The sequence below is a fragment of the Entelurus aequoreus genome, linkage group LG01 (assembly GCF_033978785.1).
Source record: "Entelurus aequoreus isolate RoL-2023_Sb linkage group LG01, RoL_Eaeq_v1.1, whole genome shotgun sequence".
Classification (NCBI taxonomy): Eukaryota; Metazoa; Chordata; class Actinopteri; order Syngnathiformes; family Syngnathidae; genus Entelurus; species Entelurus aequoreus.
In genome coordinates, this window is record NC_084731.1 from 31,882,493 (window position 1) to 31,906,958 (window position 24,466).

General features: G+C 37.7%; 2 protein-coding genes across 6 annotated transcripts in view; one reads left to right on the forward strand and one right to left on the reverse strand.

Annotated features, from left to right (window-relative positions):
* LOC133650471 (arf-GAP with GTPase, ANK repeat and PH domain-containing protein 1-like) overlaps positions 1-18,830 on the forward strand; it is a 75,021-nt gene extending 56,191 nt beyond the window's left edge. For all 3 annotated transcript variants that reach the window (XM_062047740.1, XM_062047750.1, XM_062047760.1), the window contains 6 exons: positions 21-80; positions 9,044-9,195; positions 9,458-9,548; positions 13,055-13,277; positions 13,355-13,658; positions 15,432-18,830. In XM_062047740.1, the coding sequence (XP_061903724.1) occupies positions 21-80; positions 9,044-9,195; positions 9,458-9,548; positions 13,055-13,277; positions 13,355-13,658; positions 15,432-15,713 (1,112 nt within the window). In that variant the 3' untranslated portion in view covers positions 15,714-18,830. The remainder of the gene's footprint in view (positions 1-20; positions 81-9,043; positions 9,196-9,457; positions 9,549-13,054; positions 13,278-13,354; positions 13,659-15,431) is intronic.
* A 2,050-nt stretch (positions 18,831-20,880) lies between these two features.
* The window catches only part of LOC133650485 (phosphatidylinositol 5-phosphate 4-kinase type-2 gamma-like), a 49,272-nt gene continuing 45,686 nt past the window's right edge, over positions 20,881-24,466 (reverse strand). For all 3 annotated transcript variants that reach the window (XM_062047795.1, XM_062047804.1, XM_062047787.1), the window contains one exon: positions 20,881-21,626. In XM_062047795.1, the coding sequence (XP_061903779.1) occupies positions 21,546-21,626 (81 nt within the window). In that variant the 3' untranslated portion in view covers positions 20,881-21,545. The remainder of the gene's footprint in view (positions 21,627-24,466) is intronic.

Below are 24,466 nucleotides of genomic sequence, written 5' to 3' on the forward strand. Positions count from 1 at the left end.
GTTGTTTTTCTCTTGTGCAGCCAAGCGCAAAATGTGGAAGCTGAAAAGCTTTGGTAGCTTAAGAAACGTGAGCAAAACAGGTAATGTTGCCCTATTGTGTTCTCAGGTAAATTGTATGCTGTAAGTACTGTATTAAATCATATCACGCATTACTGGATACTTTATTACTGGATATTACATGTGCAGCTAACTGTGAGGGCATTTCTGCCAAAAATCCAAACTTTGTGTGAAAATCTTGACAAATAGGAGACTTTAGGTCAGGGGTCCCCAAACTTTTTGACTCAGGGGCCTCATTGGATTAAAACAATTTGTATATATATTTTGTATATATATATATATATATATATTGTATATATATATATATATATATATATATATATATATATATATATATATATATATATATATATTCCTTGCGCACTAATTGACTGAAAGAGCGCGCACTTGCCGCTGCGGCGCGAGCGTGATGATGTCACGATATCGATGGAAAAATGCATTTTTAGGCAATATGATTTGCCTGAGCGGCTAGGAGACACCAAAGGTAGCAAGCGGTAGAAAATGGATGAGAAAGGACAGATTTTTTAAAATGATAATAAAAAAAGATATATGTATATATATATATATATGTGTGTATATATATATATATATATATATATATATATATATATATATATATATATATATATATATATATATATATATATATATATATATATATATATATATATATATATATATATGTGTATGTATATATATATATATATATATATATATATATATATATATATATATATATATATATATATATATATATACACACTTGTATATATAAACACACATCATATATATATTATATTATATTATATATGTATTATATTATATTATATATATATATATATTATATATATATATATATATATAATATAATGGGACCAAGTCATTGCTTTGCAAGTCACAAGTAAGTCTCAAGTCTTTGCCCTCAAGTCTCGAGTCAAGTCCCGAGTCAAGACAGGCAAGTCCTGAGTCAAGTCCAAAGTCAAGACTGGAAAGTCTCAAGTCAAGTCCCAAGTCCTGCATTTTGAATTTCGAGTCCTTTCAAGTCCTTTTAACCACAGACTAATATATTTACACAGATTGTGTATGCTTTTAAAACGCTGTATTTATTTATTAAAACAAGTGCATTTGAAATTGCAGGAAAAAAAATAGTGCTGACATTGCAATTCATAATAGCACTATTATCCAGTCATTTTAAACATTTAACTCATTCCTTTACAGAATAAACACATTTGAAAAAACAAGTGCAACTGTACTTATTTGCACAAAAGTGTTAACATTGTATTTCCTTGGCACATTGCATTGTAACTACCGGTAGTTCCACAGCAGTTTCTATCCTGTTCTTACCTTATCTCATTGATCTCATCTCATACTGTATGTGTGTTGATGTGTGCGTACATATGAAAAACATAACAAAAACATGAACAAAACAATGAACAGAGTTGTACTTTTTAGATGTCAGGGCCCTATGCAATATGTTCACATATTCTTAATATAGTATACATTTTAACTGACCTTTATTTGACTATGTTTGTATTTTTGTAGGTGGCTAAAATACGCGGTGCTGCTGATCGCCGTCTAACGTTACGTTACTGTGTGTGATACATTGACTAACGTAACGTTATGTATAGGTACCTCATGCAACCCTGCTTAAAAAAAATTACTTGACAAAAAGTATGAATAAGGTAGCGAACTGCAGTGGACGCAACATATTGCCGTGTTTGCAATGACGTTATAACCATAGACATCTTATAAGTAGACGCAGCATTGGCTGTTGTGACACGAGCAATTTGGCCGCCATCTTGAAGTGGTGATGAGGAGCCGGCGAGCAGCTTAAACTGACAGTTGACAGGTAGAAAACAAAGATGGTGTTCAGCGTTTCCCAACTCAAATGAGCGGACTGTTGAAAATAGAAATCGGGTGATTACTTTTCACAAGTAAGATTTAACATTAATGTACTATTGGTTGTATTTTATGAAAATAATATTACCACAGAGTTGAGAAGGAGCAAAGATCTTTAATATTTGTATGTGAAAATCACAAAGAAATCTTCTGGGGGAGGATGACCCCCCTACATGGGTTTGGTTTACAAACTTTCAGCCCCACCTAAAACAAAATTCACCAGCCGCCACTGATTATGATGCATTCTCATTTTAGGCAAAATATAAGACAATACTTTCTTAACAGTATAATTGTAACCAGGAATAAGTCTTCAAGTAACAATATTCAAATACTAACATTGTTGGGTAAGACGGAATTTGGTTTTATTCTGAATCCAGTGAAACAGATTGGTGGTTTTAGCTGATATAAAGACTTACAGGTGTTTATACATGTTTATGTTGAAGTATTTGGCAGACGCTTTTATCCAAAGCGACATACATAAAAAATACATATAAAACAATGACTGTAAACATGATCATTTAAGGGAAGAATGTAATACAAAATATCAATACAAAGTGTCAAGACAGAATAAATTCTCTGCTGCTGCAGCAACAGAGATACAGTCTATAAGATATATAGATATCTAATGTATTCATACATTGTTTATGTAGGATATACGCATGTATATATAACCTAATCATATTATTTCTTCAATTTAAAAATAGCTGACCGTTTTTTTCCCCTTTCTCTGGGATTATATTCCCAGTTTTGATCTCGGACGTCTGGTCACTTATAGCGTATAAGAATATTATATTACTGTTAAGCAAACTCTGAATAATAAAACACGCCAAAACATGTGTCCGTTATCATAGCTACACGTATGACAAAAAAGCGCGTGAAAATCAGTGGTATTCAGCAGAGGTGGGACCAAGTCATTGCTTTGCAAGTCACAAGTAAGTCTCAAGTCTTTGCCCTCAAGTCTCGAGTCAAGTCCCGAGTCAAGACAGGCAAGTCCCGAGTCAAGTCCAAAGTCAAGACTAGAAAGTCTCAAGTCAAGTCCCAAGTCCTGCATTTTGAGTTTCGAGTCCTTTCAAGTCCTTTTAACCACAGACTAATATTTTTACACAGATTGTGTATGCTTTTAAAACGCTGTTTTTATTTATTAAAACAAGTGCATTTGAAATTGCAGGGAAAAAAATGGTGCTGACATTGCAATTCATAATAGCACTATTAACCAGTCATTTTAATAGTTTAAATAATTTTAAACATTTAACTCATTCCTTTACAGAATAAACACATTTGCAAAAACAAACATTTACATACTATTGGTTGTATTTTATGAAAATAACATTACCACAAAGTTGAGAAGGAGCAAAGATCTTCAATATTTGTATGTGAGAATCACAAAGAAATCTTCTGGGGGAGGATGACCCCCCTACAGGGGTTTGGTTTACAAACTTTCAGCCCCACCTAAAACAAAATTCACCAGCCGCCACTGATTATGATGCATTCTCATTTTAGGCAAAGTATAAGACAATACTTTCTTAACAGTATAATTGTAACCAGGAATAAGTCTTCAAGTAACAATATTCAAATACTAACATTGTTGGGTAAGACAGCATTTGGTTATATTCTGAATCCAGTGAAACAGATTGGTGGTTTTAGCTGATATAAAGACTTTCAGGTGTTTATATATGTTTAAGTATTTGGCAGACGCTTTTATCCAAAGCGACATACATAAAAAATAGATATAAAACAATCACTGTAAACATTATCATTTAAGGGAAGAATGTAATACAAAGTATCAATACAAAGTGTCAAGACAGAATAAACTCTCTGCTGCTGCAGCAACAGAGTTACAGTCTATAGGTCCCTAAAATATATAGATATCTAATGTATTCATAAATTGTTTATGTAGGATATACGCATGTATATATAATCTAATCATATTGTTTCTTCAACTTAAAAATAGCTGACCGTTTTTTTCCCTCTTCTCTGGGATTATATTCCCAGTTTTGATCTCGGACGTCTGGTCATTTATAGCGTATAAGGATATTATATTACTGTTAAGCAAACTATGAATAATAAAAACGCCAAAACATGTGTCCGTTATCATAGCTACACGTATGACAAAAAAAACGCGTGAAAATCAGTGGTATTCAGTGAGGTAAGATGAATTAAATTTGCTGACAGTTCATTGCTCCTGCCAAATGAATTGCACTGAGTGGAGCGGATCACCACTCCAAGATGGCGGCTCCGCGTCTCGTCTGCGCCAGTAGGCAGTAGCGCTCAATGCTGCGTACCCTTATAAGATGTCTATGGTTATGACGTTAGCAGTGAGTTTACAGCCTCACTGATTTAACTACACAGCAAATAAAAGTCATGTTACTTAGCCAATAAACGTTATCTTACATTCAAAACTTACCCTTCTTTGTGCAACTTCAAATGTCGAACGAAGTTGGAAGTTGTTGCGTCTCCGTCTGTAATATTTGAACTGCGTGATTTGCATACGGCAATTCGTTTTTTGTTGACCAAGTCGTAGTTTTTATACCCGAACGAAACCAACTTTGGCATAATTGTTTCTCACTGCCGCATTGTTTGACAACTCATGTTCGGTGGTTGTCCTGCAATTGGATTGGATGAGAGCTGTGGGATGAAAACAACGTAGATTTAATTTGATTGGCTGTTGTACTGACAGCACACACGTTGACAAGCAGCACACACGCTTATAGACACAGACGTATAAAATGAAAGATACGGAGCGCTCCCAAATAACTTTTTAAGGTTTGGGTTTTGGGGAAAGTAGCAAGTCATGTCAAGTCAAAAGCCTCAAGTCCAAGTGAAGTCACAAGTCATTGATGTTAAAGTCTAAGTCGAGTTGCAAGTCTCTTTACATTTTGTCAAGTCGAGTCTAAAGTCATCAAATTCATGACTCGAGTCTGACTCGAGTCCAAGTCATGTGACTCGAGTCCACACCTCTGGTATTCAGTGAGGTAAAATGAATTAAATGCGCTGACAGTTCATTGCTCCTGCCAAATGAATTGCACTAGTGGAGCGGATCACCACTCCAAGATGGCGGCCCCGCGTCTCGTCTGCGCCTGTAGGCAGTAGCGCGCGATGCTGCGTACCCTTATAAGATGTCTATGGTTATAACGTTAGCAGTGAGTTTACAGCCTCACTGATTTAACTACACAGCAAATAAAAGTCACGTTACTTAGCCAATAAACGTTAGCTTACATTCAAAACTTACCCTTCTTTGTGCATCTTCAAATGTCGAACGAAGTTGGAAGTTGTTACGTCTCCGTCTATAATATTCGAACTGCATGATTTGCATAGGGCTATTCGTTTTTTGTTGACCGAGTCGTAGTTTTAATACCCGAACGAAATTAACTTTGGCATAATTGTTTCTCACTGCCGCATTGTTTGACAATTCTTCTTCATTGGTTGTCCTGCAATTTGATTGGATGAGAGCTGTGGGATGAAAACAGCGTAGATCTAATTTGATTGGCTGTTGTACTGAGAGCACACACGCTGACAGGAACAACACGCTGATAGACACAGACGAAGAAAAGGAAAAATACGGAGCGGCGCGCTCCCAAATAACTTTTTAATCTTTGGGTTTTGGGGAAAGTAGCAAGTCATGTCAAGTCAAAAGGCTCAAGTCCAAGTGAAGTCACAAGTCATTGATGTTAAAGTCTAAGTCGAGTTGCAAGTCTCTTTACATTTTGTCAAGTCCAGTCCAAAGTCATCAAATTCATGACTCGAGTCTGACTCGAGTCCAAGTCATGTGACTCGAGTCCACACCTCTGATATATATATATATATATATATATATATATATATATATATATATATGTATGTATATGTGTGTATGTATATATATATATATACATATATATATATATATATATATATATATATATATATATATATATATATATATATATATATATATATATATATATATATATATATATATACATACACATATGTATATATATATATATATATATATATATATATATATATATATATATATATATATATATATATATATATACTGTGTATATATATATATATATATATATATATACTGTGTATATATATATATACTGTGTATATATATATATATATATATATATATATATATATATATACACTTATATATATATACACACATCATATATATATATATATATATATACACTTATATATATATATACACACATCATATATATATATATATATATATATATATATATATATATATATACACTTATATATATATATATACACACATCATATATATATATATATATATATATATATATATATATACACTTATATATATATATACACACATCATATATATATATATATATATATATATATATATATATATATATATATATATATATATATATATATATATATATATATATATATATATATATATATATATATATTTAGTATTTTAATTTTAATTTTATTTAATTTAATTTTTTTATTTTTTTATTTATTTATTTTATTTATTTATTTTTTGCCGTATTTTGGGGACCCCTGCTTTAGGTGCTCAAACTTTTTTATACTAAAACTGCAATACCGCTTCTGCATTAATTGAAAAAGTAAACAAAACACAATAAATAGGCAAAAACTATGAAAGAAATAATGTTCTTTCGAGATATCAAATAGTACGGCTTTACATATACGGCTGTACATTTCTCGCAACGATACCAAATGAGTAATTATCTCTATGGGATTAAAACTAAAACAAACTAAAACTTACAAAGGACATGTTGACTCACTGCTGAATAAAAGTTTAGCAGCAACCATGCCCGTCATGTGGCCCGCGTAGTGTTTATGCCAGGGGGCAGCCCTGACAACAGGTTTTCTCACTAAAAAGCCTCATAGCATATTATCATATATTGGACACGCTGACAAACTATTATGTGTCACTATGATGTGATTCATGGGATTTGGGTTCCAGTTCCAAAGAACCCATTTTATTTATTTAAAAGCTGCGAAGGCCCTTTTGGAATTGCTTCATTTATCATTAATAGTAAATGGTAAATGGGTTGTACTTGTATAGCGCTTTTCTACCTTTTTTAAGGAACTCAAGGCGCTTTGACACTATTTCCACATTCACACATTCACACACATTATTCTCCCACTTCTATCTAATTTTAAAGGGAATTAACATGCACGAAAACTCACTCATTTTTGCAAGCGTGTCTGGTCCAGCAAAAAAAAAGGATATTTTTGGCGTACCAAACACAAAATGTTAAAAATGACCCTTTAGCGCCCCCTTGAAAAGTATTACAAAAATTAGACCCTGCCACCAGTTTCACGTACAGCACAGGCCAAAAGTTTGGACACACCTTCTCCTTATTCAATGCGTTTTCTTTATTTTTATGACTATTTACATTGTAGATTGTCACTGAAGGCATCAAAACTATGAATGAACACATGTGGAGTTATGTACTTAACAAAAAAAGGTAAAATAACTGAAAACATGTTTTATATTCTAGTTTCTTCAAAATAGCCACCCTTTGCTCTCATTACTGCTCTGCACACTCTTGGCATTCTCTCGATGAGCTTCAAGTACACCTGTGAAGTGAAAACCATTTAAGGTGACTACCTCTTAAAGTACCAATGATTGTCACACCCACACTAGGTGTGGTGAAATTTGTCCTCTGCATTTGACCCATCCCCTTGTTCACTCCCTGGGAGGTGAGGGGAGCAGTGGGCAGCAGCGGTGCCGTGCCCGGGAATCATTTTTGGTGATTTAACCCCCAATTCCAACCCTTGATGCTGAGTGCCAAGCAGGGAGGTAATGGGTCCCATTTTTATAGTCTTTGGTATGACTCAGCCGTGGTTTGAACTCACAACCTACCGATCTCAGGGTGGACACTCTAACCACTAGGCCACTGAGTAGGTTTCTTGAAGCTCATCGAGAGAATGCCAACAGTGTGTGAAAAAGTAATGAGAGCAAAGGGTGGCTATTTTGAAGAAACTAGAATATAAAACATGTTTTCAGTTATTTCACCGTTTTTTGTTAAGTACATAACTCCACATGTGTTCATTCATAGTTGTGATGCCTTCAGTGACAATCTACAATGTAAATAGTCTTGAAAATAAAGAAAACACATTGAATGAGAAGGTGTGTTCAAACTTTTGGCCTCTACTGTGTCTTCACAAAAATCACTGGAGACGTCTATCATGACAAGACACACGTACAAATCTCAAGAACCCATATGGAACTCTCCTGAAGGAATCAATAAAGTACTATCCATCTATCTATTTAAAAACAAACAGGAAGTCGGCCATCTTGATTTCCGTCCGCCATTTTTAAGCCCAAAACAGTAGTTGTACTTTGACGAACTACTCCTAGGGGCTTTGACCAAATGAACCTCAGTTAAAAATGACAGATACTACACAGATGGGCAATGATAAATTGGCGAAGGAATTTTGCCTGCGCCATAAAATGTGGGCGTGACATGGTACCAATCTTTGATCTGATGGTTCACCTTAAAAAACTTTGAACTTTTGTAACTCGGCTCCACAAATTCAAATCATCATACTCTGTTCAAATAATGAAGATGATAACTTGAAGTTCCTCATGGGTCAGTACCTATTCATAACCATTCGTAGTGGGTGGAAAAAACTGCTCCTCGCCATCAACCATCGAACTGTCATTACTTCACTCTAAATGATCAGCTCTCCTTCCAGACTGATATAAGATTTTAAGATCGGGAACTGATCATAACTAGACGTTGATATCGACACTATGATTGCCCCCTTTTGGTGGAAAACTACAACCGTGGTAACTTCCTTCCACATGTTCCAATCTTCCTGAATTTTTTTTATTGGGAATGACATGCATGCGTCATGCATTGCAGCCAACTTGCATGAACCCAGAGGTGCACGAGGGTGCGAGGGCCCATTCAACGCTGCTTGCAGCTTTAATTTTTTATTGGTTTAGAAGCAATTTGTGATGAAAATTGAAATCCCTAATTTCTACCCATTTTTCCTGGGAAATGTCCAATATCCTGCAATGCCAATGACAGGTATGATCCTGCGACTGACACTTTATTTGTGTGCGTACCAGAGGAAGAGAACAATGACTTCCTCGTTGTGTCGAGTTCGGGCCAGACGTGGCACTTTGAAGCCCAGAGTGTGGAGGTGAGGGACTCCTGGGTCCAGGCCATCGAGAGCCAGATCCTGGCCAGCCTGCAGCTGTGCGAGAGCAGCAAAAACAAGGTTAAAAAAACGCAGAAAATGGATACAAATGAAAGATGATGATTGTGTGGCGCTAATATCTGCACTGCAGCAAGGACACATCCTTAAAGGAGGTGTTAAACATTTAAATTTCCCTCAGCAGCACTGAAAGGTCAACTCAACTGCAGTTGCATTAAAAATTATTGCATCTTTTTTAAGGAAATACTGTATGTAGTAGTTATTTTGGGAAGAAGTCGGGTGTGCCCGGACAAAAAGCTAACATTGAAGTATTTTTTTTTTACAGGTTCGCAAAAACAGTCAGAGTGAGGCAGTGGCTCTGCAGGCTATTCGCAACGCCAAGGGCAACAATTTTTGTGTCGACTGCGACGCTCCAAGTTAGTGCCCACCTACATGTTTACTTGTTTTCTCTTTTTTTCATATAAACACGAAACATGCCATCCATTGGTTCATGGGTCATCATCATTCTCACACTGGAGTGCAGGCGGGAAAAAAAATAGAGTTTTATCAGAGAGACGGCACATTTACCAAATTGCATGTCGTGAGTTACAAGCACTGCTTTCATCTAATTTTCCCACCTAGTTAAAATTGGGTCACTGTGATGTGAGAGGAAGGCTGATTTTCTTTCATAAAGACCAAAACATCTGCCTTCTAATGGTAAATCATTGTTTTTAAATGAAGAATAGCATATATATATATTCAATTTTAATTGGCCTTGACACATTTGCATGTTGTTGTAACAGACAGGAGGTGGGAATAATGTCAAAAAACATGAAAGGCAAAACAAATACGCTACGTTCTTCTGTCATTTTTTTTATAATGTCCCAAATGAGACATAGATGCTTGTGAGCACTTTTACATTTCCGTCATGTCCGAGACTCCAAAAGTATTTTCTCTAGATTTGTCTCTGGCTTACATTTCAACTGATACAAGCACCAAATCAGTATTTTTTTTAAAATAATGGAAATTACACTTTTTTGTTATTCCTAAAAAAAAATTTAAAAAAATTACATACTTTTGTGACTTTCAAGTTGAATAGATAAGTCATTTAAATCAGGGCTGTTAAATTATTTTTCTTTAAAATTAGATTGATCACATTTTGAAATTTGCATTAATCATGTTTAATCACAGGTTATTAATCACTTGCGTAATTTGCAGAAAGGACTCCAATAGTTTGTTTTTTTTTGTTTGTTTTTTTTGTTTGTTTTTTGTTTTTTTTTCTAGACAAAATCTCTAGAAATGATCCCTGATAGTATAGTCTCCAGAAGGACTTCAATAGTGGTACACAAATGCAATTTTATTGTGAGAATGCATTTTAAACGTTTTACTTGAATACATTCCATTTATTTGCACAAAACTTGGTAACAGTTTTTACCTAATGTTCTTTCAGGCAGTATTTTAGACTGAAATTTGCCAGCGAGCACATCAGTCAGAGTCTACTCACTCATTTTTGTACTGATGTATGCATTGATCTGATCACTGACCAAACGGCGGTTGAGGCACGGGTCGGCAATCCAAAATGTTTAAAGAGCCGTATTGGACCAAAAATTTAAAAAATCTGTCTGGAGCCGCAAAAAAATAAAAGCCTGAAGTGGAAATGTAATATTTATTCTACACCTTTTTGCAACATTAGAAAACAGTAGTAAAACTGAGGCTCAAATAGGAACTGCACTTTTTTTCTTATTTTTTTGCCTATAGTTAACAATCATTATGAAAGACATGACGACGGATGGATTTTTTAAAATACATTCTAACTTATAAATTAATGTAAGATTAACGTAAAATACTTTCTTGTTTCATAATGTTGATGCTCGTAATTCCGGGGGTTGTGAAGGCCACACTTTGGACACCCCAGGCTTAGCATATATTAACCTATGTTGGATTGGTGTTAGACAACTATGACTAAAAAAGCAAATAGTTGCCAAAAGGCTGAATGGTGGAAAAAGTTGTACCTGCCGGACACGCTGGCTTGTCCAAAAATGATCGCTTCAATGTTGTTGCATTTTAAATATGTATTTGCTTGAAAACAATGGTGAACAAACTTTTCAAACTAAATGCGATTAAAAATAAATGCCATCCAAATGCATTCTATCAATGTGTTCTTTCAAACTAATAGCGGTCAGCAAAATATGACATCCCCTGTCACCCTCTCACCTGGTCAATGAGAACACCAGGTGAACAGCTGATATCACTACTGCTGACATACCACACCCCCCACCTGACTTATATCCCCGCCAATCATCAAATGACGAGCCAATCAATTGTGCAAAGAAAGTACATTTTTTTGCAAAAAATATATATCTATTTTTATATTGCTCTTTCTTATTTTTGGTATAAACATTATTATCTAAACTCCCAAGTTATTGTTTTTTTTGTTTTTTGTTGTTGCTATTTTTGTATTACAACATTTTATTATTGATCTTGTTGTACTGCATTGCAATCTTTTGTTTTGTGATTATGTGATGTTTTTTGCCTGGACCTCAGGAAGAATAGTCTCCACTGCGGTGTAGACTAATGGGGATCCTTAATAAATTAAACTAAACCACAGATAATACAAATAACATTAGCTGGCACCTACAATTGGTTTTAGCATTTATTTAATGCTAAAAATTAATTAAGGTTCCTCTCGCCACTCATTGATTCACAAAATAATTAAAAGGACTCAAAATGAGACTAAGTAATCCACAAAGTCAGGAAAATTGCCTAGAAGTGATGGGACAACTAAACAAATGCTCCCAAATCCAGCACAAGTTCGAGTACACCCCAAATCTGTTAACGCCGAATAAAAGGCATATTTTTTTCTGCCTTTTTTTTTTCAAAGTGAAAAAATGTCTTCAATAATTGTCAATAGGGTAACAAACATCTTGTTACCATACTTGCCACCCTAGAGACCTCCGAATTCGGGAGATGGGGTGAGGGGGTTGGGGGCGTGGTTGTGGGGGCGGGGTTGAGGTGCAGGCACCATACCCCTTCCCCTTCGAGCTTTTCTGGATGAAATTTAAAAAAAAAATTCCAATCAATTTGGAACTTGCAAGCGTATTTCTTCTTCTTACTCGTCGTCGCCATGTCTCTTCTTCGTTCTTCTGCTTTGTCTCCTTCTTGTTGTGTGTGCAGTTGTGCACTGAGCTCCAAAAGCCGTAGATGTTATTGTAGCGTCCCGGAAGAGTTAGTGCTGCAAGGGATTCTGGGTATTTGTAGTGTTGTGTTTGATTTGTGTTACGGTGCGGAGGTTCTCCTCAAATGTGTGTGTCATTCTTTTTTGATGTGGGTTCACAGTATGGCGCATATATGTAACAGTGTTGAAGTTGTTAATACGGCCACCATCAGTGTGACATGTATGGCTGTTGACCAAGTATGCCTTGCGTTATCAATAATCCAGTTTATAGATCATACATCGTGTCAGCATTTCTTGACATCTTCGTGTTAAAGTTGTTTATACGGTCACCGTCAGTGTGACATGTATGGCTGTTGACCAAGTATGCCTTGCATTATCATCAATCCAGTTTATAGATCATACAACGTGTCAGCATTTCTTGACATCTTTGAGTAAAGACCATTGTTAAACCCATCCAACGCTACATTATTATGTGATTGGGCCGGTACGATGTTTATATGGAGGAAAAGCGGACGCCTGGACAGCATGCGGTTGTTAAGGGGTGAAGGTTTCAGGTGAGAGAGGACGTTAAAGGCAGTGTCTTTAAGGCACGCCCCCAATATTGTTGTCCGGGTGGAAATCGGGAGAAATTCGAGAGAATGGTTGCCCCGGGAGATTTTCAGGAGGGGAACTGAAATTCGGGAGTCTCCCGGGAAAATCGGGAGGTTTGGCAAGTATGCTTGTTACAGTAAAACAAAGCGTTCACACTTGCGTTGTTTCTCTCTCAAGATCCGACGTGGGCCAGTTTGAACCTCGGCGCCCTGATTTGCATCGAGTGCTCGGGCATCCACAGAAACTTGGGAACTCACGTGTCCCGCGTTCGCTCTCTGGATCTCGACGATCTGCCCCAAGAGCTCACGCTGGTCCTCAGCGCCATTGGCAACCACATGGTTAACTGCATATGGGAGGCGCGCACAATGGGCCACCGTAAACCCACGCCTGATGCCACCCGGTAAAAACACTGTCTACGACATAGATTTCTACTTATGACATATTTCCATCCCTCATTTCTTGTTTTTGTTTTGACAGGGAAGAACGTGAGTCATGGATTCGAGCCAAATATGAGCAGAAACTATTTGTGGCGCCCTTGCCTCCTCCGTCTCCTAACGAGGGTCCAGACATCACGCTGTCGGGTCGTCTCCTGTTGGCTGTGATGGAGCACAACCTCCCCAAATTGCTGCTGCTTTTGGCCCACTGCACCAAGGAAGACGTCAATGGCGCCCCCAGCATGACGCTCTCCTCCAGGTCGCTCCCGGCATTGCGGCTGCCCGGCTCAGCTCTTCACGCCGCCTGTCAGCAGGCCAATGTGGTGATGACACAGCTTCTTGTGTGGGTCAGTTTCTTTTTGATTTTTTGTCCCCCAGCTGACTGGGACGTACACACACTCACAGAGTCTCAAAACCACAAACACCATAACACACACAGTTACAGTATGTGGTATCGAAAATGTACCAGATAGTTTGTGTGTTCTGTTGTACTAGTAATATCCTTACTGCCCTTTTTTTGCTGTAGCATATATTGGCAGTGGCGGGCCGTGCGTTTCTCACCTCGGCCTTCCGTCGTTGTCGGTTGATTTGTGTGAAAGTGGCGGGCAAACCATTTCGCCGCCGCTGTTATGCCAAAATGGGTTTGCCTGCCAACAAATTATTTCCTTTGCGGGAGCGCGCACCGCTCGCTAAACCTGCATTGCTTGGCTTCGTCTGTCCACAGCGGATTACTAGGTGTAAGACAAACACTTTATCTTCGTGGTTACCGGTGAGTCGTCTGTGGCTTTCTATGACTCATATGGTTCCAGTGCCACTTCCTGTTTTCGCAACTTGCGATTGGATACTCACTTTGGACTCCCAAAGTGAGTATCCAATCACAGCATTAGGCCAGCTAGAAGGCCTTACTGACAACAACTCGTGATCTGATTGGCTATGGCAATTGTCTATCAACCGTATGTGTCCGTTCACTTACAGCGCACAGACACCCGCATTGTTGATTCTGAAGGCCCCGGGCAGATTCCGTACAGCATGGCAACATAAGCTGGCTGAATTCTGATTGGATACAAACTCTAAACTAAAAGCAACAGCATTGGAAGGAGCATAATATGACATGAAGAGAATATAAATATGTTTAGATATTTAGACTTAGACTTAGACTTCCTTTTTATTGTCATTCAAATTTGAACTTTACAGCACAGATAAGAACTGTGTTCTTAAATTTAGGGATATATACTGTATATATACATATGTATGTATATATATATATATATATATATATATATATATATATATATATATATATATATATATATATATATATATATATATATATATATATATATATATATATATATATATATGTGTGTATGTATACATATATACAGCATATATATGTGTGTATGTATACATATATAAGTGTATGTATACATATATACAGTATATACACTACCGTTCAAAAGTTTGGGGTCACATTGAAATGTCCTTATTTTTGAAGGAAAAGCACTGTACTTTTCAATGAAGATAACTTTAAACTAGTCTTAACTTTAAAGAAATACACTCTATACATTGCTAATGTGGTAAATGACTATTCTAGCTGCAAATGTCTGGTTTTTGGTGCAATATCTACATAGGTGTATAGAGGCCCATTTCCAGCAACTATCACTCCAGTGTTCTAATGGTACAATGTGTTTGCTCATTGGCTCAGAAGGCTAATTGATGATTATAAAACCCTTGTGCAATCATGTTCACACATCTGAAAACAGTTTAGCTCGTTACAGAAGCTACAAAACTGACCTTCCTTTGAGCAGATTGAGTTTCTGGAGCATCACATTTGTGGGATCAATTAAACGCTCAAAATGGCCAGAAAAAGCGAACTTTCATCTGAAACTCGACAGTCTATTCTTGTTCTTAGAAATGAAGGCTATTCCACAAAATTGTTTGGGTGACCCCAAATTTTGTAACGGTAGTGAATGTATATGAATGTATATATGTATGTGTATATATATGTATATATATCGCAGGTGGCTGCGATATACGTACATTGCAATATAGATTTTAGGCCATATTGCCCAACTCTAAACATATGTGTAATATTGTTATATCTCCTTCTTCATGCTCAGTATGGCTGTGATGTTCGTTGTCGGGACATTCAGGGTCAAACGGCGCTGACCCTGGCTCGCATGGCGGCCAGCCAAGAGTGCGCCGACATCCTGCTGCAGTACGGCTGTCCCAACGAACCCGCCCCTTCCGTCGCCACGACCGGCGGATTTGTATCAGCCGCCGCCCCCGGCTTTCCCGTCGCCATGACGCAGAGCCTGACGGTGGCCACCACTCTAAAGATCTCGCACAAGAGCGGCGGCACCAGCTTCAACTACAGCACTTCGAGAAGAACCGTGTCATAATGGAGAGATGGGATCAAGGACGGAATAAGGGTGTCGCCAGACGTGGGAGAACTGCTGTGAGGAAGCAACACACACGCTGGCTAATGCCACAAACATTTTATTGACTGCTCTTTCTTTGCAGCTCATTTAAAGTACAACACCAATTTATTCTTCAATCAAGTATGGCGATCCACCTAAACATATAAATGTAAACAACTGCAATAAGATGGTATTAACTGCTATGTACAGGGTGTACAGTGGGAAAATAAGTATTTGATCCCATGCTGATTTAATAAGATACCCTCTTACAAATATATGAACTGTCCAGAATTATTATGGTAGGTTTATTCAGACCAAACATGTCGAGGTGATGCCAAAAAGGTCAAGTTTGGTCTCATGTGACCACATCACTCTCTACCAAGCCTACTAGATTTTACAGAGCGATTTCAAGACCTCTAAATCTGGTAGTGAAAACTACAACTAGGATGCTTGTTACACGCAAACAGCTGGTGTGTGATAAGTACAATACTTACAGTTTAAACATTTTGTAGGGCTCAACAAAAGACAAATCTGGCACATTCAACTTAATGGCAAAGACTACTTTCTGACTACGGCAACACACTAGTACAAACTTAAATTAATGCATACCGTACTTGCAAATGAGACGTAAGAAGTATAATAAAACAAGATATACTATTATATTATAAGAAGGTCTAGGTCATTGGTGTCAAAGTCAAGGCCCACGGGCCAGATCCGGCCCGCAAATAAATTATCGAAGGCCCCTGGGATGATATTTGATTAGTATTAGAACCGGCCCGCAGGCCACAGCCACCTGCTACTGTTTTGCACGCAAAAATACTCCATCAGTGTTGGCGCTAGATATTTTCAAAATGGGATCCCAGGGACCCCATCAAGTCATAAAAATGGGGTCCCAGAATACATTTTTGGGGTCCCACTTTTTTGTAACCGTTTTGAAAACAAATGGTAAATGTATGCATTATCCTGTTATATCTCACATTCTATATTGTGTTTTGGAAAAAGGTTGTTATAAATGTTACTTAATTCATTAAACAAAATAATACAAAAAAAAAAAAAAATGTATGCATATGTAAATTTATTCAGTTATAAACCTTGATTCACTTTTTTCTTTCCTTCATGGATCTAAACTTTACAGCTGCCGGTATTTTTTTCTATATTTTTACTGTAATATTTTCGGAATGTGTTTGTTCTATTTTTAGCCAAAGTAAGACAAAGAAAACAATCTGAAGTTGTCTTTATTTTAACATTTTAATGCCATGAATTTAATAGCCCGGCCCGCGTGTGCACAGATTTTCCTCCATGCGGCCCCTGAGCTCAAATGAGTTTGACACCCCTGGCTAGGTCAATAAATCAATTAATAAAACGATGAATGAAAATTAATTCGATAAGTTTGCCTTCATCCATAGATTGCAATGTTTGACTGGTATTTTGTTTGGTGTTATTCCAATTGTGGTTTCTTTCTCACCAAGCTTTTTGTTGATGGTCTTGTAATTCATTACAGTCCCGCGCAGGTTTATTAGTGAAATCATGACCGGTTTTTAGTATTTTCTTCCCTTTCCGATTTTTTCCGCTCCAATTGTTCAGTTCAGTTCAGTTGATTTTGATCATGCATACAATACAATTACAATTACAGTATGTCCGAAAAGGAGTAGGAAGAAGCAGAGCTTATTTAATATTTAATAATTGTGGTTTCTTTCTCACACAAGCTTCTTGGTAATGGTCTTGACAACTTGCCCATGGTCTTGGAGGGGTTTGAATGGAAGAGACCTTGTCTTCTATCCAAATAACTAGTTAAAATTAGGATTAATTTCTTAAATGAATTGCTTTGCTTCATTGGTTAAATCACCAAAATGATTCCCGAGCGCGGCCACCGCTGCTGCTCACTGCTCCCCTCACCTCCCAGGGGGTGGAACAAGGGGATGGGTCAAATGCAGAGGGTAATTTCACCACACCTAGTGTGTGTGTGTGTGTGTGTGACTATCCGTGGTACTTTAACTTTAACCAATATTTTCTAAATCAAAAACAAACCATTTTTATAACTTTTCATTCATTTTTTTATTCTCTTTGTTAAAAACTCCACCATAAAAGTTCTGTACTTTTCATATGGTTCAATAAAACTGGGTCAACTTGCAAAATCAGCAGGGGATCAATTCCTTCCATTTTGACTGTATCTGCCACTTCAGAGGTGTGTCACACTCAAAGAGAGTGTAAATATTGTCTGTTCTTCTCAAAGTTGCCCCAATTGTTTTAAAAGAAAATCTAGAAATACGATGACGAAATTCTATGAATCTAATAAAAACAACAAGATTGTTATGGTACATTTTGTACAGTAGCTGGTTCTGTGTACAAAAGTGGCTCACAAAGAGATTATTGCTTTGGTGTTCCTTTGATAATGAACTCTTGAAAAGCTCAAGACTTCAGATTTCTATTGAATGTTTGTATCACTGTGCGCGGCATAAACCACTGTACAGCAGGGCCGTCCAAACTTTGAAGGATGCGGGGGGCCACTTTGATACGTTTTGTACATGATAGATGCTAAAAGCAACAACTAAACATCCACACCTTAGCTTTGTGGAACACAAAGCCAATTAGTGCAATATCTAATAACAAATTCCTTTTATTTTTACAATATCCCAATTTACAAAAACGAGCTGCGAGCCCCGGCCCACCCTTTGGAGACCCCTGCTGTACAAGATTTGTGCGTAAAATACCTTGAAAGCAAAGGAAAATGCCTTCGTCTCAACTGAATGTACTGACAAATATATGGCGACGAGGTGCAGCTTTAATGGACGTCTAAACTGCTGTGACTCCTAGAGATTAAAGGTATTGTTTATGATTCAATAATAGTTTGTTTTCAAATGTACTTAACCATCAGAGTGAGCACTGCAATGAATGTTTTCCAATTAGGAAAAGAGGAACGTCGCCCGTGTGGCGATTTAAAGAGTAGCATAAAAGGCGGTCATCCATCTGTGTGTGGTGTAATTTTGTGTTCATCTATAATGACCGGTGATGAAGTGTAACATGTCCGTGCTGTAAAAGTTGATTCATTTGTATTTTTTTACCCATGCAATGATTCATAAAACAGTCATTATTGATACACGCTGAGGCTGCTTTATGCTTCTTTCATTGAGTCGAAAAGGCTAAGGACAAGATCGCCCGGAGTGGGGGGAGGGGGTCCCACGTCTGCGGCCCCCTCCAAGGTTTCTCATTGTATCCCATTGGGTTGAGTTTGTTCTTGCCCTGATGTGGGATCTGAGTCGAGAATGTCGTTGTGGCTCGTGCAGCCCTTTGAGACACTTGTGATTAAAGCCGGGCTATATAAATACACTTTGATTGATTGGCAACACTAAATTGGCCCTAGTGTGTGAATGTGAGTGTGAATGTTGTCTGTCTATCTGTGTTGGCCCTGCGATGAGGTGGCGACTTGTCCAGGGTGTATCCCGCCTTCCGCCCGAATGCAGCTGAGATAGGCTCCAGCACCCCCCGCGACCCCAAAAGGGACAAGCGGTAGAAAATGGATGGATGGATGGATGATTGATTGATTGATTGATTGATCACTCCCTCCAGGATTTTCATGACTTTTTTTTTGTGATTGTCGTGGACTAAAATGCCTGAATTGACAAAACTTTGGCAACAATTGCGTTCATTTGAGGATTTGTTATTCAATAAGATTGAATCAACTTGTGATTTTATCAGAATCATCTTCATTGGCCAAGTATGTAACACACAAGGAATTTGACTTATGAATTTGTTATAATGTTTTAAGTGTTCCTTGTAACCTTAACCTCAAATAGCACAGGATCTGAACAAAAATTGTGGAACAAATCAATCAATCAATCAAACTTTATTTATAAAGCACTTTTTATACATAAAAGAAATGCAAGTGCAAAGTGCTTTACAAAGTTAAAAACAATACCTCGTAGACCAGTGGCGGGCCGTGCGTTTCCCACTTAGGCCTTCAGTGATGTTTGACTTCAATGATTACTTCTCAAAATACCATCATTTATGTCACCACATTGCAATATACAGTACAGGCCAAAAGTTTGGACACACCTTCTCCTCATTCAATGCGTTTTCTTTATTTTCATGACTATTTATTTACATTGTAGATTGTCACTGAAGGCATCAAAACTATGAATGAACACATGAGGAGTTATGTACTTAACAAAAAAAGGGGAAATAACTGAAAACATGTTTTATATTCTAGTTTCTTCAAAATAGCCACCGTTTGCTCTGATTACTTTTTCGCACACTCTTGGCATTCTCTCGATGAGCTTCAAGAGGGAGTCACCTGAAATGGTGTGTCCAAACTTTTGGCCTGTACTATGTGTGTGTATATATATACATACATACATATATATATATATATATATATATATATATATATATATATATATATATATATATATATATATATATATATATATATATATATATATATATATATATATACATACATTTTCTACCGCTTATTCCTTTCAGGGTCGCGGGGGGTGCTGGAGCCTATCTCAGCTACATACCGTATTTTTCGGAGTATAAGTCGCACCGGAGTACCAGGCACACCTGCCGAAAATGCATAATAAAGAAGGAAAAAAACATATATAAGTCGCACTGGAGTATAAGTCGCATTTTTTGGGGAAATGTATTTGATAAAACCCAACACCAAGAATAAACATTTGAAAGGCAATTTAAAATAAATAAAGAGTAGTGAACAACAGGCTGAATAAGTGTACGTTATATGACGCATAAATAACCAACTGAGAACGTGCCTGGTATGTTAACGTAACATATTATGGTAAGAGTCATTCAAATAACTATAACATATAGAACATGCTATACGTTTACCAAACAATCTGTCATTTCTAATCGCTAAATCCGATGAAATCTTGTATGTCTAGTCTCTTACGTGAATGAGCTAAATAATATTATTTGATATTTTACCGTAATGTGTTAATAATTTCACACATAAGTCGCTCCTGAGTATAAGTCGCACCCCAAACTATGAAAAAAACTGCGACTTATAGTCCGAAAAATATGGTATATAATATCGCTAATACTTGGTTAATATGCAGATCACGAGATGTAAGTTGCGCCCAAGTGCAGCTGGCATAGGCTCCAGCAACCCCGCGACCCCTAGAGGGACAAGCGGTAGAAAATGAATGGATGGATGGATGAGACGTATATTGAGCATTGTTGGCAGTTTTTGGGATGTTTTGAGAGGGTTTTACGGGCAGATGAGTCATACCAAAGACTATAAAAATGGGACCCATAACCTCCCTGCTTGGCACTCAGCAACAAAGGGTTGGAGTTGGGGGTTAAGTCACCAAAATGATTCCCGGGCGCGGCGCCGCTGCTGCCCACTGCTCCCCAAGGGGATGGGTCAAATGCAGAGGACAAATTTCACCACATCTAGTGTGTGTGTGACAATCATTGGTACTTTAATCTTTAGAATAGTGTACTCCCATTAGCTGCATTGTTAGCCAGCTCGTACGTGTCGTATTTAACGACTTAGAATGCATAATAAAAGAAAAACATATGCTTACATAAGGATTGCGAATAATAGGCCAAATTCCCCACAAAAAAGTGCAGTTCCCCTTTAAGGGAGAATTTACCATAAATTATTGCAATGTTTAGCTTTTTTAAATCCTTAAAGCTGTTTACACACAAAATCTAAGCATGTTTTTAATTGTATTCCCTTAGTGTACCCGAAGTGAAGCGAACCGTGAATTTAAAGGCAAGGTATAGTACGTGAAGAAGCAAGATATGGCGCACGGTGACACCGCGAGTGTGCAAGCTGGATGGCTGTTTGCACTATCAGGCAAAGATCTTGGTGATGAACTCCCTCAAGCGTTTGGCGTACTGCTCTGGGTGAACTGTGGAGATGTCTGCTCCCGCCTGCAAACACACACACACACACACGCAACACACACACACACACACACACACACACATATTGGTTATCATTTGGAATGGGGACCAAGTTTTTGATCATCACTTGTGGGGACCACCCTTTCTACAGGTTGTGGAGGCATAAAAAAAATTAAGTAAAATGGCCACTGCCCAGTTAGCTCATACACGTCTTTAAATCTCTGGATTGATGAAGTAATGTGCTGATCATTTTTACTGGGGACCCTGGGGAAAAAGAGTTGGGGGGTAGTGTTAATAATTTATTTATTTATTTGTTGTCATAAAAAAATACAATCATGTGTGCTTACGGACTGTATCCCTGCAGACTGTATTGATATATATTGATATATAATGTAGGAACCAGAAATATTAATAACAGAAAGAAACAACCCTTTTGTGCGAATGAGTGTGAATAAGTGTAAATGGGGGAGGGAGGTTTTTTGGGTTGGTGCACTAATTGTAAGTGTATCTTGTATTTTTTATGTTGATTTAATAAAAAAAAATTTAAAAAAAAAAAATTTTTAAATATTTTTTTATTTTTCATTTTTTAAATTTCTTGTTGACCTGGTACCAATCGATCCATGGATCGGTACCGAGCCGCTGCTTTAGGGGACCTGATTTTTGGCCCCCATACTGTCAGAGGTCCCCTAAAGGTGCCTGTGTAAACCAGGGGTGTCCAAAGTGCGGCCCAGGGGCCATTTGCGGCCCGCAGGTAATTTTTTAACGGCCCCACGGCACATTCAAAAATACGATGAAAAAAAAATAAAAAACATAAAAAGTGTTATAAAAGAGCAAACAGGTGAAATGTAACAAGAAAATGTTGCATTATTTACTCTATAAACACAAAGCTGCCATGGACGCTGTTTCTTTCTTTAAAAAATAATAATGAATCAAAATCAATGTCATTATGAATTATTGACCTATTCAAGGCTCCATTTACTTCACATTAAATATTCCACTTTGAGATATTTTGGGGGGAAAATGTTGCATATTTTTTGGTTGCCATTTAAAAAACTAAGTTTTTTAAAGAAGGGCCTAAAACGAACAAACAAAAAACATAAACAACAATAAAACTTTTAATTGACGGATCAATCCGAAGTTGATCTTGAGACTATTGTGGTAAAAGTTAAAAAAAATGTTGGATTTTTTTTTTTTAACTTTACTGAGCAGTACCCTTTTGGATCCCCAATAATTTTAGTGGGACTTTTTTTTTTTAAGTGTCATTGATCAAAAAAATAATGAATTAAAATCAATGTTGTTGTGAGTTATTGACCTTTTTAAGACTCAAATTATTATATAATCTCAAATATTCCACTTTAAAATTTTATTTGGGGAAAATATTGCATATTTTGTGTTTTTTTACCATAAAAAAACATGGTTTTCCTTGACAAAAATGGCATACAACTTAAATCTTTAAAAACGTTTTATTGACAGATAGACCTAATGTTGATCTAGAGATTTAAACCTTGAATAATAATAATAATAATAATACTTTAATGGGCCATGGATGCAAGGAGCTTAAGCTTTGCCATCAGAGCTACCTACGATGTCCTTCCGACCCCAACCAATCTCCAGCAGTGGTTTGGCGAAGATCCATCATGCGCCATTTGTACTAAGCCAGCCTCCCTCCGACACATACTCACAGGTTGCAAAACCAGCCTCACTCAGGGGCGATATACTTGGCGCCACAACCAAGTTTTGAAGAGTCTTGCTTCCACACTGGAGGTAAAACGATCCAACATCAATGCACTACCACCACCATCTAAAACCTCATGGAGAACTACCTTTGTCCGTGAAGGGGTCACAGTTGCCGGGCGCAACGTTAACCCGTCAGAGAGAAGTCAGCTGTGTCCAGCACGCGACTGGAAGATGCTGGCAGATGTTGGCAAACAGCTGATTTTCCCCAGCGAGATCGCCACTACCACTTTGAGGCCTGACTTAGTGCTCTGGTCCACTTCCCACAAAAAGGCCTTCATTGTTGAGTTCACTGTACCCTGGGAGGAATCCATGGAGGAGGCATATGAGAGGAAATATTTGCGGTATTCCGAGCTGGCCGCGGAAGCTCAAAATCGCGGCTGGAATACTGAAGTTCGCCCTGTGGAGGTTGGGTGCAGAGGCTTTGTGGGAACCTCTACCGCAAAACTGCTGAGGGACTTGGGAGTCAGGGGTCAGTGCCTGCGTACAGCCATCAAAGCTGCATCTGAAGCAGCCGAAAAGAGCAGCTGGTGGCTCTGGCTGAAGAGGAATGACCCCACTTGGGCCCCCAACTAGTGCAGCAGGAGGTATGCGGTCAGACAAAGCTGACTCAGGGAACCGGACGCCCCTGCCATGCATAGTTCCCTGATAGGTCTGCCAACAAGGTGACTTTTATGGCTAATTGGGCTTGGGTCGCAAGCTAAGGTCTGATCATCCTGTAGCTGGCCGCCTCTGGAGAGGGTGTATAGTGTTAAAGGCCGAAACATCCAATGACCCAGAGGAACACTACTGATGATGCGCACCCGTAAATTTTATCCGTCAGGTCTTCCATTCACGTTCACTGTTCATTTTAATGTGCTAAGTCATTTTATGCATTTGTGTTTCGCACAAGGGGTAGAACATCTCACTCTGTGTTTTCTTGAATCTGATTATCTGGACTTGTCCAGTGACTGCTGAGAAAAGATCAGCTGACAACAGGGGAAAGTCCTTGTGACGGCATGGAGAGACAGCTAGCAGGAGGGAATAGACCCCAACGGGACAGTTGAGGGTTAGCTACCCGCGATTGTGGTCTCTCACACCTTGCAGTGTGTAGGAGACACCCCTCTTAGCTACGAAGAAGCAAACAAAGAGAA